At 48.4% G+C, this 15,409-nt stretch overlaps 1 protein-coding gene across 1 annotated transcript; it reads right to left on the bottom strand.

Annotated features, from left to right (window-relative positions):
• Nucleotides 1–2,263: 2,263 nt before the first annotated feature.
• On the bottom strand, nt 2,264–14,683 carry LOC307204886 (intelectin-1-like). The gene is made up of 8 exons (XM_079956993.1): nt 14,561–14,683; nt 12,565–12,637; nt 10,611–10,766; nt 9,282–9,529; nt 8,574–8,732; nt 7,417–7,537; nt 5,508–5,611; nt 2,264–2,511 (listed from the first exon to the last, which is right to left on the bottom strand). The coding sequence occupies exons 1-8, from the start codon at nt 14,666–14,668 to the stop codon at nt 2,359–2,361; spliced, it is 1,122 nt and encodes a 373-aa protein (XP_079813119.1). The 5' UTR covers nt 14,669–14,683; the 3' UTR covers nt 2,264–2,358.
• Between the last annotated feature and the right edge of the window lie 726 nt (nt 14,684–15,409).

Here is a 15,409-nt window from a genome sequence, read left to right as displayed (position 1 = left end):
TAACTACCTCACTTCTAACTCCCACCCTGAGCTGAAAAATAAGATGTCACAAAGGAGGGCTGGTCACTGTTACCTTGACAACCCACCCACTTGCTCCCTGGGCCAATCCTGCGCCTCCTGCGCCTTGACGCTTCTTCGGAACTTTGAGGCTCCTCCCATTCTGTCTGGCAGCTGGCTGAAACATCTCTCTTCCACTTTCATAGCTCAAGCTTCTCCCAGGCGGTTCCCCTTTAAGCAATGTTTCTAGCGAAAACCTATCCCATCCTTTTAAATACAGTAGAGAACTCATATCTCCCAAGTTTAGGGGAAGAGGCGTAGCTCAGTGGTGGCGCTTCCCCCTTGCATTGCAGAAAGCACCAGGTTCAAATTCTGACATTGCCAGGTAGGGCTGCGAGAGACTCCCTGCCTGAAACTCTGGAGAGCTGCTGCCAGCGGGGGCCAGTCACCTCCCACCATTTCAGACCCAGGCAGTGGCGTAGCGTGGGGGGTGCAGGGGGGGCCGGCCGCACCGGGCGCAACATCTGGGGGTTAGGGGGTGCAAATTACTTGCGTTGCCCCGGGTGCTGACAACCCACGCTACGCCACTGGACCCAGGACCCACATTTAACCCAAATACATACCCCTCATTTAGCTAGAGTTAGGGGGGTCAGTCTGAATGATACCCTGGGCCTCTGTGATCCTCTGTCTATGAGTATCTTTGTCAGGAAAGCTACCGTAAGTACAGTCCTTGTCATTTGCATCTTAACCAAGTGAGCTCTGTTGCCGTAGAGACAAATGAGTGGGCTTTTCCCACTCCACCTGGCTGGATGCCACCGTCACCCTAATATGGAGACCAAAAGGACAAAGTGGGGAATTGTGTGTGAGTTGGGTTGATGCTGGAATATGGAGAGACAGAGATATTGTCTTGCTCCCTCCTGGACCCCAAGCTGTGGCTTGGGGCTTCCCTGGAACCCTAACATGGAAGAAAGATCTACTGAGGTGTTAACGCTGAGAGCAGGTTGTATACTGTATATGTGTACTGTAAATAAAACTATATATCCCAAAGATTCCATGGTCTCTATTTGGTTTCATTCTAAGGAAACCGGACCTTGGGTCAATGCAGGCACACCTAGAGTCTCTGGCTGCTCAGAGTTTGGGCTACATGCAACACTGGTGTCAGAAGTGCAACATTAATAATGATGATGATGATGATATTGTGATTCTTACAACCTTCACTAAGTCTAGCTGGGATCAGCAGATAAAATTCCTGTGTGGATATACAGGGGTTGATATGGAGAAAAGCGTGTGGGACTTTTTAGTTTAGAGAAAAGGTAAGTAAGAAGTGGGACGCAGGTGGTGCTGTGGGTTAAGCTAGAGAGCCTAGGACTTGCTGATCAGAAGGTTGGTGGTTCAAATCCCTGTGACGGGGTGAGCTCCCGTTGCTCGGTCTCTGCTCCTGCCAACCTAGCAGTTTGAAAGCACGTCAAAGTGCAAGTAGATAAATAGGTACCACTCCGGTGGGAAGGTAAACGGCGTTTCCGTGCGCTGCTCTGGTTCGCCAGAAGTGGCTTAGTCATGCTGGCCACATCACCCGGAAGCTGTACCCAGGCTCCCTCAGCCAATAAAATGAGATGAGTGCCGCAACCCCAGAGTCAGTCATGACTGGACCTAATGGTCAGGGGTCCCTTTACCTTTACCTTTAAGTAAGAAGCAACGTGATGGAAGTGTCTAAAGTTATTCATGGCATGGAGAAAGTGGAAGGATAAAAGTTCCGCTCCCTCTCTTGTAACACTTGAACTCATGGACATCCAATGCAGCTGAATGCTGGAAGATTCAGGACAGAGAAAAGGAAGTCCTTTACACAGCACAAGGGAAGCAGGGATGCTCACCAACCTTGATGGCTTTCAAAGAGAATTGCCTGTGGGTTTCCCATTGATGCATCTGATTGGCTCTTGTGAGAACAGGAGGCTGGACTAGATGGGCCACCCATGATCCAGCAGCCAAGCTGTTCTTATGTTCTTAGGTTAGGGCGATGTTCACCTGGAAGCCCTCTCCAAAGGAATGCATCTCCTTAGGTCACACAGAGAACAAACCCCACAGGGACTACCTCAATGCAGTGCTTTTACAGTTTTATTGCCTTTGAAGGTTTCTGTATTCTGTGTTTGGAATTTGTTTTGGTTTGATTAGTTAATAATTGGTTGGTTTTTTATTGAAAATTATTAAAAATTATTTGGGGGGCTGTTGTTGGACTGCAGCAGCTGCCAGCATTCCTGATCACTGGCCATGCTGGTCAACAGCTGCACCCCCAAATAGAAGTTTCTCGTCTTCAGAGTTGTGGCTCTGATGCATCTGTTTCTGCAGCACCGGCCTCTGCTGGAATCAGTGGTAAAAGATCAGCACGGAAGACTCCGTCATCTCTTTGGAAGCGCTCCAGCCTTTGTGAGTTCCGTATCCGTTCCAGTCGAAGCTGACAAAGTCGCCGCACTGCCGAGGGCTGGCTTCTGGGAAGAACCCTCCTCCCCCAATGCAGTGCTAGGAAAGGGAAGAAAGAACAAGGGGAGAGAGGTGGGACAAATTGGGAGGGGATGCAAGCCCTACGGAGAGGATGGGATCACAATTTGAAATGCGCGTGATGGATTGCAGAGCTCAGCAGCATAGGAGAAAAAGAAACTCGGGGGGGGGGGGGGCAAATACAAAATACACCTAGTCTTGTGAACTCTGCTGAGAGACTTAAGCATCAGAGTGTGATCAGGCCACTGTCAGCCAGCCCGCAATGGGATATTTTTTTGCAACAGCAAGGTGGTGGCACTTTTGAGCTGCATTACTAAATGCACTGACTGCCCAGTCTTTGGTCACCCCCTGTTTGTTTATAACAAGGAAGGTGTTATGAGAATTATAAGGTCTAAGATATAAAATAAATGTACCAGGCAAACACATACATAAATATATAAACACATGTCTGAAACAGTACAGGAAAACAATCCTAAAGCCATTTTGACTCTTTCAGTGACCTCAAATATTCCTCCGCAGTTTGGATGGAAGTGGGAAAAGCCTCGCCATTGATTAGATTAGATTAGATTAGATAAATTTATTGTCATTGTCCGTATATACACAGTATACACAACAACGAAAATCAAACACCCAAGACCGGATTCACATACACATTTGCACGTATCTCCAACACTCTCATCCTATTCAGACATAATCTATTAAAACATACATAATCCAGAATATAACATGTTAACATATAACATTGTCTCTGTGCTCACAAATCCTGCCTTAAGGGCACATTTGGGGTGGCGCTGTGGGTTAAAGCCTCAGCGCCTAGGACTTGCCAATCGAAAGGTCGGCGGTTCGAATCCCTGCGGCGGGGTGAGCTCCCGCTGCTCGGTCCCAGCGCCTGCCAACCTAGCAGTTCGAAAGCACCTCCGGGTGCAAGTAGATAAATAGGGACCGCTTACCAGCGGGAAGGTAAACGGTGTTTCCGTGTGCGGCTCTGGCTCGCCAGAGCAGCGATGTCACGCTGGCCACGTGACCCGGAAGTGTCTCCGGACAGCGCTGGCCCCTGGCCTCTTAAGTGAGATGGGCGCACAACCCCAGAGTCTGTCAAGACTGGCCCGTACGGGCAGGGGTACCTTTACCTTTACCTTTAGGGTGAGCCTGTGACCTGGACTCAGGAATTACCGTATTTATCCTGACAAAAGAATGGCCAAGCTGTCCAGGTAAACCCATTAACAGGTTACCTGCCAGACAGGATTCTGCTGTAGACTGCCCCTTCTGTGATGTATGTATGATGTATTGTGGGGTGGTCTTGATCTAAAAGGTAAAGGACCCCGACAGTTAAGTCCAGTCGTGAACAACTCTGGGGTTGCGGCGCTCATCTCGCTTTACTGGCCGAGGGAGCTGGTGTTTGTCCGCAGACAGTTTTTCCGGGTCATGTGGCCACCATGACTAAGCCGCTTCTGGCAAAACCAGAGCAGCACACAGAAACGCTGTTTACCTCCCTGCCAGAGCGGTATGTGGGGGTCAGGTGGGATGGCTATGAGGAATTATGAAAAATGGAACAAGCTATTGTGTCACAATGAAAACATTGCTTGACTGGGTTTGAGTCATTGACAGTAATTTCTGATTGAATCCCATAAGCCTCTGCACCTCTGCCATTTTCTTTCTCTATGCCTGGCAGGCAAGTATAAGCATTCTAAACACAGGCCAGTTGTTCACCAGGCATCCTGAGCCATAAAGATAGAAGGTAGCTTTGATGTAGCTTTTGTCAGTTTTGTTAATCTTTAGATAGATCTTAAGAGCCAGGAACAGAGTTTACATGGAGATGGTAAATGCAACTTTCTTTCCCGTGGGTTTATGACCTCCGAGGGGTACTAAATGCATTCCTCCTTGGTTCCTGTTTATTTCGCTTAACCACGTATGCATGCTCAAGTAGGAAATAGTTTCTTTGTAGTTAAAAGGATTTCTTCTGATCTGACTTTGTCCCACGTGGGGTTTTCTAAATGCTCAGAGGAAATCTGATTGGTTCTTACGAACACTGTGTAAAAAGTTCTTTTGTGAATAAAACAACCTGGGCCAAGGGGTGGACAAATTATTATTGGCACTTCCTCCAGAGTCTTGCTGGGCAAGCCTCGTGTGTGTTTTATTAATCAGAGTCCAATCCTTCCTTGCTTTTGGAACACAACATTTATCTATTTATCTACTTGCACTTTGACGTGCTTTTGAACTGCTAGGTTGGCAGGAGCTGGGACCCCCGTCGCGGGGATTCGAACCGCCGACCTTCCAATCTGCAAGCCCTAGGCTCAGTGGTTTAGACCACAGCGTCACCTGCGTCTTGATCTACAGGGTGGCAATTTCAAAATTCTATACAGTGGTACCTCGGGTTAAGTACTTAATTCGTTCCGGAGGTCCGTTCTTAACCTGAAGCACCACTTTAGCTAATGGGGCATCCCGCTGCCACCGCGCCGCCGGAGCATGGTTTCTGTTCTTATCCTGAAGCAAAGTTCTTAACCTGAAGCACTATTTCTGAGTTAGCGGAGTCTGTAACCTGAAGCGTATGTAAACTGAGGTACCACTGTATAAGGGTTTGCACATCATTGTTCTGGGTTCCTCCTCCCTCCTGTGGGGGGGGGGAAGCACCCTGTTGCAACAGTTTAATAAAGATCAGGCTTACTAGCTGCTTTGCTTCTCAATATTCTCTGGTTGGCCTCTGTTATTTTCTCCTGCCGATAGGGAACTCGCTTTAGGACTCTATATGGACTCTTGGGTACCCCATAAGGGAAAAGGAGCAGTTTTATAACAGAAGGCAAGCAAGAGTTGAGGGTTTTGTGGATGAGGAGGGCCCCAGCTGGCAAAAGGAACTTCAGGAGATACAGGAAACCCTCAGTATCCTAAGTTAAAAGTGGAGGGCATGCAAAGACTACTCAAATCCTTTAAAAGTGGCTGTTGGGAGGGGAAACTGGCAGAAGCCAAGAAGAGACAAGAGGGCATCTTGCTGTAGATTCAAGGCTGGTGAGGAGACTCACGTGTTCTGTGTTGCATCCCGTGACTTTAACACCAGGGCACAGTGCCATGGCGGCTTTCTCGTGATTAAACACTCGGAACTGCACAAAGCCAGCGACAAATTCGGCTGAGAAAAAGAAAGGAGAAATAGCAGAAGTGTCTTTAGTCCCTCTGGTGGAAAACCTTGGCCAGCAGCTGGGCGTAACGACATCAGAAAAGCCAGCTGGATCAAGCCAGGAGCCCACCTAGCCCAGCACATAGTTGTCAACTTACAGATTTGAAAATAAGGGACCAGCAGCCAAAATAAGGGATTTTCCGGGCACAGGTATGTTCAACTTCTGAGCCCCTCCGAACCAAAGGCAGAAAGCCCAGCCAGCAGCCAAACGAAGCCTCAAGCGGTGGTTCCCCTCGCAGCAACCCGGCAAAGGGGATGCAGCAAGGAAAACCACCATCGCCTCTCCGCTGGGAAGGGCTGAGCAAAGGCGAGTCCCCAGGCAACGCGGCCGATTTGATCGGCACAAGGCATGCAAGCTCCACCCCCCCCCAGTCGTTCTTAGACTCCTTATTGGGTGAGCAACGCAGCCAAGCAACACACTTGGTGTCCCCCTCTTCCCTGGCCAGCAGGGAGGGAGGGAGATGAGCTGCTTCCTTTGAAACCTGGGAAATTTAAGGGACATCATCAATAAGGGACAGCAGCGGGACACGGCGCCAAATAAGGGAGTTTCCCGCCAAATAAGGGACGGTTGACAGCTATGGCCCAGCATCCTGTTCTCACAGGGCCCAACCAGATGCCCCTTCTGGGAAGTCCAAAAGCAGGGCCAGAGCAGAAGAGCCCCTCTCTCCTCCTGTGGTTTCCAAGAACTGCTATTTAGAAGCATTACTGCCTCTGAGCCTGGAGACAGAGGATAGCCATCTAGTATTACTACTATTAAAATCTGTGTACCGCCCTTCATCAGCAGAACTCAGAGTGGTTCACGACATAAAAATACAATATGAAAGCACAAAACACAAGATAGAAACAACAACAAAACCACAAACCAATACCCCCCAATGAATTTGTCTAATCCTCTTTTAAAGCCATCCAAGTTGGAGCAAATTCTATAATAATTTATCTATGCACTTCATGAAGAAGCCCTCATTTTTTGGTCTGTCCTGAATCTTCCAACATTCAGCTTCATGGGATGTGCATGAGTTCTAGTGTTAAACAAGAGCGGGACAAAAACTCCTCTATTTGCTTTCTCCGTGCCACACATAACTGCGTAACTTGAGCCTCAGTCGCACTGCCGCATCCTAAACCCTTGTTGCAGAGATACATAATTTGTTATTTACCGTATTTTTCGCTCTGTAGGGCGCACTGGACCATAGGGCGCACCTAGATTTTAGGGAGGGGGAAAATAAAGGGGGGGAAATTATTTCCCCCCCCCCAGCCCCAAAGAGCAAAGAAACCAAGACAGCCAGCAGGATCCATCCAGGAGAGGCTGCGCGCGGCTTTGGCAGAAGCCAAGACAGTGAGCGGGATGGATCCCGCTCGCTGTCTTGGCTTCGTTTTTAGCCGTGGAACTCCCGCCGGGCTCCGAAGGCTTGCGGATAGCTGCCTGCATTCGCTCCATAGGACGCACACACATTTCCCCTTCATTTTTGGAGGGGGAAAAGTGTGTCCTATAGAGCGAAAAATATGGTATTTTTAAAAAAATAAGCCAGGTAAGGTGAGCATGCGAGGGAACCCAGTTATTCAGTAAACCCAGTTTTTCAATAAATGTGTCTCAGGCCTTGCAACAAAGCATCTTGGCAAATAGTTAGGCAGTCAAGTTAGGCACCTGAGTGAGTTGAGCAGCAGGTCGAGGAGAGACCTCACCAGAGCCCTCATCTGCCCCCTCCCCCAATTTCTTATTTATGCTCAGCCATAGTCTGGTCAAAGGAAGCAAGACTTACTTCGCCCGTTTGGAGAATAGTAGTCCGAGGTATTCTGGGCACTCCCTGCATCGTAGGTGACGGGGACGGCTGGGCCGTTGTTGGTCTGGCAGGTGCCAATGCCATAGGTCACAGGGTATTTCTGAAAAGAGAAGCAGGAAGGGATCTGAGGCTCGCTTTGGGCTTGTGGCGTTCCTCATGCTCAGCCAGAAAAGATCCATAAGGGAGGAAAGGAGATCCAGAACATCTAATTACTCTCAGTACAGGAACTCCAATGTTTCTCTGATGAAAACAGGGACGTCCTAAGCAAAAGCGATGGAACGCGGGTGGCGCTGTGGGTTAAACCACAGAGCCTAGGACTTGCCGATCAGAAGGTTGGAAGTTCAAATCCCTGCAATGGGGTGAGCTCCTGTTGCTCGGTCCCTGCTCCTGCCAACCTAGCAGTTCGAAAGCACGTCAAAGTGCAAGTAGAGAATAGGTACCGCTCCGGCAGGAAGGTAAACGGCGTTTCCGTGCGCTGCTCTGGTTCGCCAGAAGCGGCTTAGTCATGTTGGCTGTACGCCGGCACCCTCGGCCAGTAAAGCGAGATGAGCACCGCAACCCCAGAGTCGGCCACGACTGGACCTAATGGTCAGGGGTCCCTTTACCTTTACCTTTTAAGCAAAAGCGAGAACATTCCAGGACCAAATCAGAAACTGGGATGGCTTCTGTAAATCTGTGACTGTCCCTGGAAAATGGGGGCACTTGGAGGGTCTGTGAGACCCCAGTATGTGACCAGGGGGTGCCTTCCTGCCCTGCTTGTGGGCTTGCTGGAGGCCCCAGGACACTGGCCTAGATGGGGCCCTGATCTGGGGTCTCTGCCACAGCAGGGCTTTCCTAGGGAAACTTGGAGGCCTGGGGAAGGGCCCTTATAGCTCAGTGGCAGAGGGTCTGCCTTGCAAGCAGAAGGTCGCAGGTTCAATCCCTGCTGGTGGCCTCCCCAGGAGGGGTTAGAGGGACACTCCTGTCTAAAATCCTGGAGCGCCATTGCTGTCTGTCAGTGTAGACGGTTCTGAGGGAGCTTCCTGGGTCCCCATTACTAAAAAAAAAAGGGGGGGGGAATTCTCCTGCCCTGCTCAACCACCCAAATCCCAAATACCGAGTCAGCCGGCAGAAATGCTGAGTCACCACTTGCTTACCTGGTAGAGCCTGAGAAGGTTCCCTCCAAGCTCAGACAAGAACCCATTTTCGGTGCGGTATCTCAGGAGCGAAGACTCGCGCCATTTCTTCATGGGGGTGTTGTTGGGGACGTGCCATATGGCCATGTCTGCTGCTTCAAGGTCATAATAGCCAGGATTCTGGAAAGAAAGAGAAATCAGGGGTGTTAGAGGGGGAGGGGGGTTTGGTTTTTAAATGTAAATCTTTTACAGTAACAGGAGACACTGTCGAGAAAGAGCCATTTCCTCTGTATTTCCCCCTTGCAAGTTCCTATTTGTGGCAGTCTATTTTTGTCCCTGTTTTTGCCCTTTAGGGGGATGTCTTTGAAACATTTCCCCATGTACCTTCAATTGGCAAAATTGCCATTCTGACACAGGTGCCGCACAAGACCCACATTTGTAAGAACTCAGTCATTTAATATGGCGAAACTTCGGAACTCCCTGCCACTTGATATCAGCCGGTGCTGTCACTGTACCTTTCCTCGGAGCCTCCAGTTTAGACAACCCTCCCCAGATGTTTAGAAAGTTGACGCGGATTTTAATTTGTTTCCGTCTCTTGTTATTTTAACCTTTCACATGTTTTACATTACTGCTGGGGCCAAGCTCTGCTGAACTCAGTAGCAGTGGACTTCTGAATAGGCAGGCAAAGGGTATCGTTCACCTATTGCGCCACTACAAAGACAGTCTCACCTTGTAGTCATCACTGGTTGAGGCTATAGCTGACCCAAAGGTGGAGTTGTTGGACCAGTTTCCATCTCCAGTAGCGTAGTTGGCATTACTGCCCTGCTGGCTGGACCAGCGGTCCCCCACGGTGCATTTCCCATACATGTTGTTTTCGTGGACACTGGCCACCAAAGTCCAGCCTCCTCCATTGGTGGTCATGTCACAGAAGGTCTGGTAGATCTCTCCGTCTTCCGTGGCCAGGAAATACAACCCATCTGCTCAAAAGACAGGATCAAGAGAGGACCTTTCCCCCGCCCCTTAATATAATGTTTATTAAATTTCCTTTTTTCCTTTATAACAACCAAATAAAATTTCTTCATCACATATATCTTTGCTCAAATTGAGCTTTGACTTCCTCCCCTCCCCCTCCCTGACTTCCATATGTAATCAGTTTTATCTTCGCATTTCTAAATCATCACCCTATTTACCTTATCTCCATACTTAAAAGACTTACTTCTAATATTTATAAACAGGTATCAAATCATAACCTTACAAAATATTTTAAATCAATCTTGCAAATGTTTTCAAATGTTTGCAATGTTCCTTCATATATTGTACAAATTTATTCCAGTCCTTTTCAAACAGTTGCACTGGTTTCAGATTTTCCCCGTCAGTCTCGCCAGCTTAACCTATTCAGTCATCTTTGTCTGCCATTCTTCCAACGCTGGAAGTTCTTGCTGCTTCCATTTCTGGGCTAAAGGTATCCTTGCTGCCGTGGTAGCATACATAAATATATTTATGTCTTTTTTGGGAATTTCTTCACCTATTATCCCTAATAAGAAAGCCTCTGGTTTTTTACTAAAGGTATTTTTGAAAATCTTTTTCAGTTCATTATATATCATACCCCAGTAGGCTTTAAACTTAGGACACATCCACCACATATGAAGGAAATTCCCTTCCTTCTCCTTACATTTCCAACATACCTTATCTTAAATTCTATACATTTTAGCTAGTCGGCGTCAAATACCACCTATACATCATCTTCATTAAATTTTCTTTTAATGCCGTACATGCAGTGAATTTAATTGTTTTTGTCCATAATCTTTCCCACATCTCTAATTCAATATTGTGACCAAACTCTTGCGCCCATTTAATCATAACTGTCTTAACTCCTTCAGGATCAATACAGGATCAAGCAATTGGGTGGTCTTAAGAAGACTTGGCCACCTTTAGATCAGTGTTTCCCAAACTTGGGTCTGTTTACGGACTACAATTCCCATCATCCCTGACCACAGGTCTTTGTTAGCTAGGGATGATGGGAGTTGTAGTCCACGGAACAGCTGCTTATTTCCTCACCTGTGCACCCTGGCGAGGAGCTCTTGATTTCTTTGCAGCTCCTTGGAAGCTTGTGAAGACCGTGTGGATTGCTTGTGCTGCAGGATGACGCCTCTTCCCACTTCTGCAGCAGACCGAGGACATCTTGCTTTGCAGAGCTGAGGCAGCAGCTGCTATCTGTGTGCAGGACAATAGGTGTGAACAGGCTGAGTTACCCAGACATATGGAGAGGGAGTTGCCCAGGTTGGAAGACGGAAGCAGGATCCAGGGTGACCTTGGCAGGACAGGGAACTGGGCCAGAACTAACAACATGAATTTCAACAGAGATCAATGCACTTACATAGGCAGACTCACAGGGACAAAATACAGGAAGGGTGACAACTTGGCTTGACAGCAGAACCTAGGAAAAGGCATCCCGGGTTTTAATGGATAAGCAAAACATGAGCCAGCAGTGTAGTATGGCAGCAAAATGGGCCAGTGCAATTCTAGGTTGTATCAAAAGAAGTATAGTGTCCAGAATGTGAGAAGTAATGGTCAGTACTTTTTTCCCTGGAAAAATAGGTCAGAAGGTTGGCAGTTTGAATCCCCACGACAGGGTGAGCTCCCGCTGCTCCTGCCCACCTAGCAGTTCAAAAGCACGAAGTGCAAGTAGATAAATAGGTACCGCTCTGGCGGGAAGGTAAATGGTGTTTCCATGCGCTGCTCTGGCTCACCAGAAGTGGCTTAGTCATGCTGGCCACATGACCTGGAAGCTGTACACCGGCTCCCTCGGCCAATAAAGCAAGGTGAATGCCGCAATCCCAGAGTCGTCCATGACTGGACCTAACGGTCAGGAGTCCCTTTACCTTTACCTTACTCACCATGAAGTTGTTACAGTAAGTGCCACACTTTTTAACAACAAAAAAGAGGTGCCAGTACTGTGTACCCGTGAGTACCCTTTAAAAAAAATAAACCCAACAGCACTGGTACTGCTCCATTCCACTTTGGTCAGATTTCACCTGAATACTGTTTCCAGTTCTGGTTGTCAGGAAGGGATATGAACAAACTGGAAATGGGGGCAGTCAAGGGCCTGGGAAGCCAATCCTGTGAGAAAATGTTTAAGAAGCTTTGTTCAATCTGGAGAAGAGACCAAAGGCTGAGACACACACACACACCCCCGCTCTCCTGACACTAGAACCCGGGGGACATCTAATGAAGTGGAATATTGGAAGAGTCAGGGTGGAGAAACAAAAGGGCTTCTACACGGAGCACATAGTTAAACTATGGAACTCCCTGCCACAGGGGACAGTAGTGGCCACCAGCTTGGATGGTTTTTAGAGAGGATTGGGCAAATTCATGGAGGAGGAGGAGACTATCAATGGCTACTAGCAGTTGCTGGAAGCCACAGGAGGGGAAAGGGTTCTTTTGTTCGGATCCTGATTGCGGGCTTCCCACCGGCAATTGTTTGGCCCTTGTGAGAACAGGATGCTGGACTAGACGGCTGGTTGGCCGCCTGACCCAGGAGATGTTTGTTATGTTCTTAAGATACAATCACCGCCTTCAAACATTTGAAGGGCCCTCACAGAAAGCAGATCTGATTTATGTTCCTCCGGAGGCGAGGGCTGAAACCAGCAGTTTCAATTTATGAGAAATAGATTTTGACTCAATAGCAGGGAGAACACAAGGTGTTCAGCCGTGGAACACAGAGTCCTGGAAGGTGAGAGACTCTTCAATCACTAGCTGCTTTTAAGTGGAGGCTGGATAGGTACTTATCACTGGGTGCTGCAGGTGAGCATCTCCTTCATTGGCAGGGGGCTCGGCTAGATGTCCTTTGGAGGTGCCCTTCCAACACAACGGTTCCAAGAGTTTGCCCCAAGATATGCCAAATGTGTATGGAAAGGCCCCTTGCCCCCCCAAAAAAGACCAAAGAAAAGCACAACATCCTGGCACAGTCTCTCTCTCCCCCCCCCCACCCTAGACACCAGCATATTCTTACCACACAGGTCCCCCTTTGGGAGGTCAGCCAAGAGTAAAAGGAGGAGAGCAAATCGCTTCATGGTGGGCTTTTTCTGTGGGTGAAAATGAGAGGGCTGGTGAGTCAATGACGGGGTGGCTCACCCCTAGGAACTGGTGGGCCTTAATCAGTGCTTTCCCCCCTAAAAAAATAAAAATAAAAAATGTTTAGGGGTACTCTCATTTTGACGCAAGAAAATCACCATTTTATAGTTCAAATCGGGAAAAAGAAATACAGTAAATGGACAAAAGTACAAAGATTCGCAAAATGTTTCAGGTTATGCGTCCTCCCAGAGAAAAAAGCAGTGGTCTTAATCAAACGACTGAACAATTCGTCTCTCTTAATCTGGCGCCCCACAATCAGCATGATTCATCACTTGCTTTAGAATTGCAGAGCTGGAAGGGACCCCGAGGGTCATCTAGTCCAACCCCCTGCAAGGCAGGAATCTTTTGCCCAAGGTGGGCCTTGAACTCACAACCCTAAGATCAAGAGTCTTCTGCTCTACCAACTGAACTATCCACGGCCCATCCACACCAACATTCATTCATTCATTCATTCATTCATTCATTCATTCATTCATCCCTTCACCCTAAGGTCCCATGGTGGGTTAGAGCATTAAAAGCAATCAAAAAACAGCTTACAACCATAAAAATAAGGTGGGTCCTAATAATATATCCCTTGTGTGAAAAGCCAGGCAAAGCAGTGCGTCTTCAGCATCCCCTGAAAGCTGTAGGATGAAGGTGCCAGATGCACTTCTGCAGGGACTTCCACAACTTAGGGGCCACCACAGAGAAAGCCCTCTCTTCTTGGGCCACCGCCCCCCCCCCGAGCACCTGAGGGCAAAGGAACTACCAAGAGGGGGCCCCTCTGCTGATCTTAATCACACCACCTCCTAGAGGGTCTGCAGGGAAGGAGACGGTCTTTCAGATATTTGGGGCCTGAGTCATTTAGGGCTTGGAATGCTAACATGAGCATCTTGACTTGGGTCCAGGAATGAACGGGCAACCAGTGCCGCTGTTTTGAAACAATGGGATATATAAGATCTAATGGGACCCCAAATCAGTAATCTGGCCCCTGCATTTGAGACCATCTGAAGTTTTCCATGACTGAAGTTGAGCAGCGTTGAATGTCCTCTCTTCCACGATCACAGCCATAACTGCAAGACCAAAGGACTTCTGCTCTGAATATTCTGCCCACAGGTGCGGATCCTAGCCTGGAGCCAGATGCGGCGTTACCTGACAACCTGCGGGAAAGGAGAGGGGGCCCTTTGCCAGAGGCAGATGGGTGGGGACCCTCCTTCAGCTCCTTCTAGCTAGAAGGACAAAAGCCAGAGCTGAGAGCTGGCTGTGATGTGTGATAAGAAGGCTGGGGAAAGTTGTTGGCTGGAAAAGGCAGAGAGAGAGGGGGGGGGGAGAGAGAGAGGGAGGGAGAGAGAGATCACAATGTTTTATTTCTGCTTGAATCCAGGCTGCAGCTATGGGAGAAACAAGCCCCCTCGGTGGTACTGATGCTGTGAATCCCTCCATTGTAGGCTCAGGTTGTACATAAACCATATATCCTAAAGACACCGTAGTCTCTGCTGTGCCTCATTCCCTGTAACCCACGGGATCTTGCACCACTTGAAGGTTGGGGTATCGTGCAACAGTACCAGTCGGGACCACTGATACCAACCTAGTAGTAGTAACACCCCACCCCACCAACCAGGACCACCACTCTTATTCTTGTTACCAGCAGCAGCCAGGAACATCACCCACCCACAGCTGCTATTTGCCGCAATGCAAAGAGACCAGTCACTGATACACCACAACCCTCTTGCCTCCCTTTGGGTCTTCAAGTTTGTCCAAAACTGGTATCAACACAGCAACCGCTGAATCCTACTGCTCTACAGTGGTGGGTTCTCTGTGTTCAAAGGGAGTGTGACTTGTTCCCTCCATATTCTATCACACTATTGTGCTTTGAAGGAAAGTTTCCGGCTCACCTGGTTAGGAGATGTCCACGTTCTGGTCTTCTGATGCTCAGAGGTCGCCTCTGTCCTGCCTTTTATTAGCAGCTTGCTGACAAAAGTCAACAGCCAGGGGGATAACATCAAGGAACTCCAGAATTGTTTGTACAAAGTGCAGGGCGAGTCAGCCGAGTGGCAGATGAAGGGTTTCACGGTTTCAGCAATGTTTCCGGGAAAAGACTTCATTTTCAGACATGGGGCATCCCCTGCAAGCCTGGCTTTCTAGTTGGGTGGGAAGTCAAGACTTTTTGCAACCGAAGGTGCAGAAGTGAAAGTTACTGGATGCCTTGCATTCCAGAGCTGCATATCACTGAAATTAAAATTGCACCTAGAAACCTCCAAAAGAGTATCACTGGCCTCCTGCTATGCGTTCAGTTGCAGCCCTGTCTTTGGGGGAACTTTGTCAGACATGATAAACCAGAAGCTGACCCATGCTACTAAGAGGTTTAGGGTCTTTTGCTAGCGGGGTGGTGCTGGAGCTGTAAACGACTCTCAGGTTCTGAAAGGCTGGTCTCACTAAATCAAGTTCATTAATTTTGTTGAATTAAACTTTCTTAGTGGGTTTTCCAAACTGCTAACTCTTTTTATAGAGTTAGGGTAGGGGGCCACTGGGTATAAATCTATGCAGTGGGGTGTAAGCTCAGAAAAGCTTGGAACCTGCCGCTTTAAAACAGGATTGTGCGAAACTACTTAACCCCTGCAGTCTTCCCTCTTTCACTATAAGAAAATCCCCACCACCAGAGGCTACAACTTCTCCAGAAGATTGAGGTGGTCTGGCACAATTGAGGGGCTCAAAAAAAATACATGGAGTGGGGGAGGGCTGAA

Source organism: Podarcis cretensis, assembly GCF_951804945.1.
Source record: "Podarcis cretensis genome assembly, chromosome: 16".
In the NCBI taxonomy this organism is placed as follows: domain Eukaryota; kingdom Metazoa; phylum Chordata; class Lepidosauria; order Squamata; family Lacertidae; genus Podarcis; species Podarcis cretensis.
Note: the sequence above shows the minus strand (reverse complement) of the source record. Positions and strands in the feature narration are given on the sequence as shown.

Coding starts and splice junctions, on each gene's coding strand:
- LOC307204886 (XM_079956993.1), bottom strand. CDS start 14,668: ATGTTATCCCCCTGGCTGTTGACTTTTGTCAGCAAGCTGCTAATAAAA. Junction 7,538..8,573: donor ACCTTCTCAGGCTCTACCAG/GTAAGCAAGTGG, acceptor TTCTCTTTTCAG/AAATACCCTGTGACCTATGG. Junction 2,512..5,507: donor CGGGATGCAACACAGAACAC/GTGAGTCTCCTC, acceptor TCCCTTTCCTAG/CACTGCATTGGGGGAGGAGG.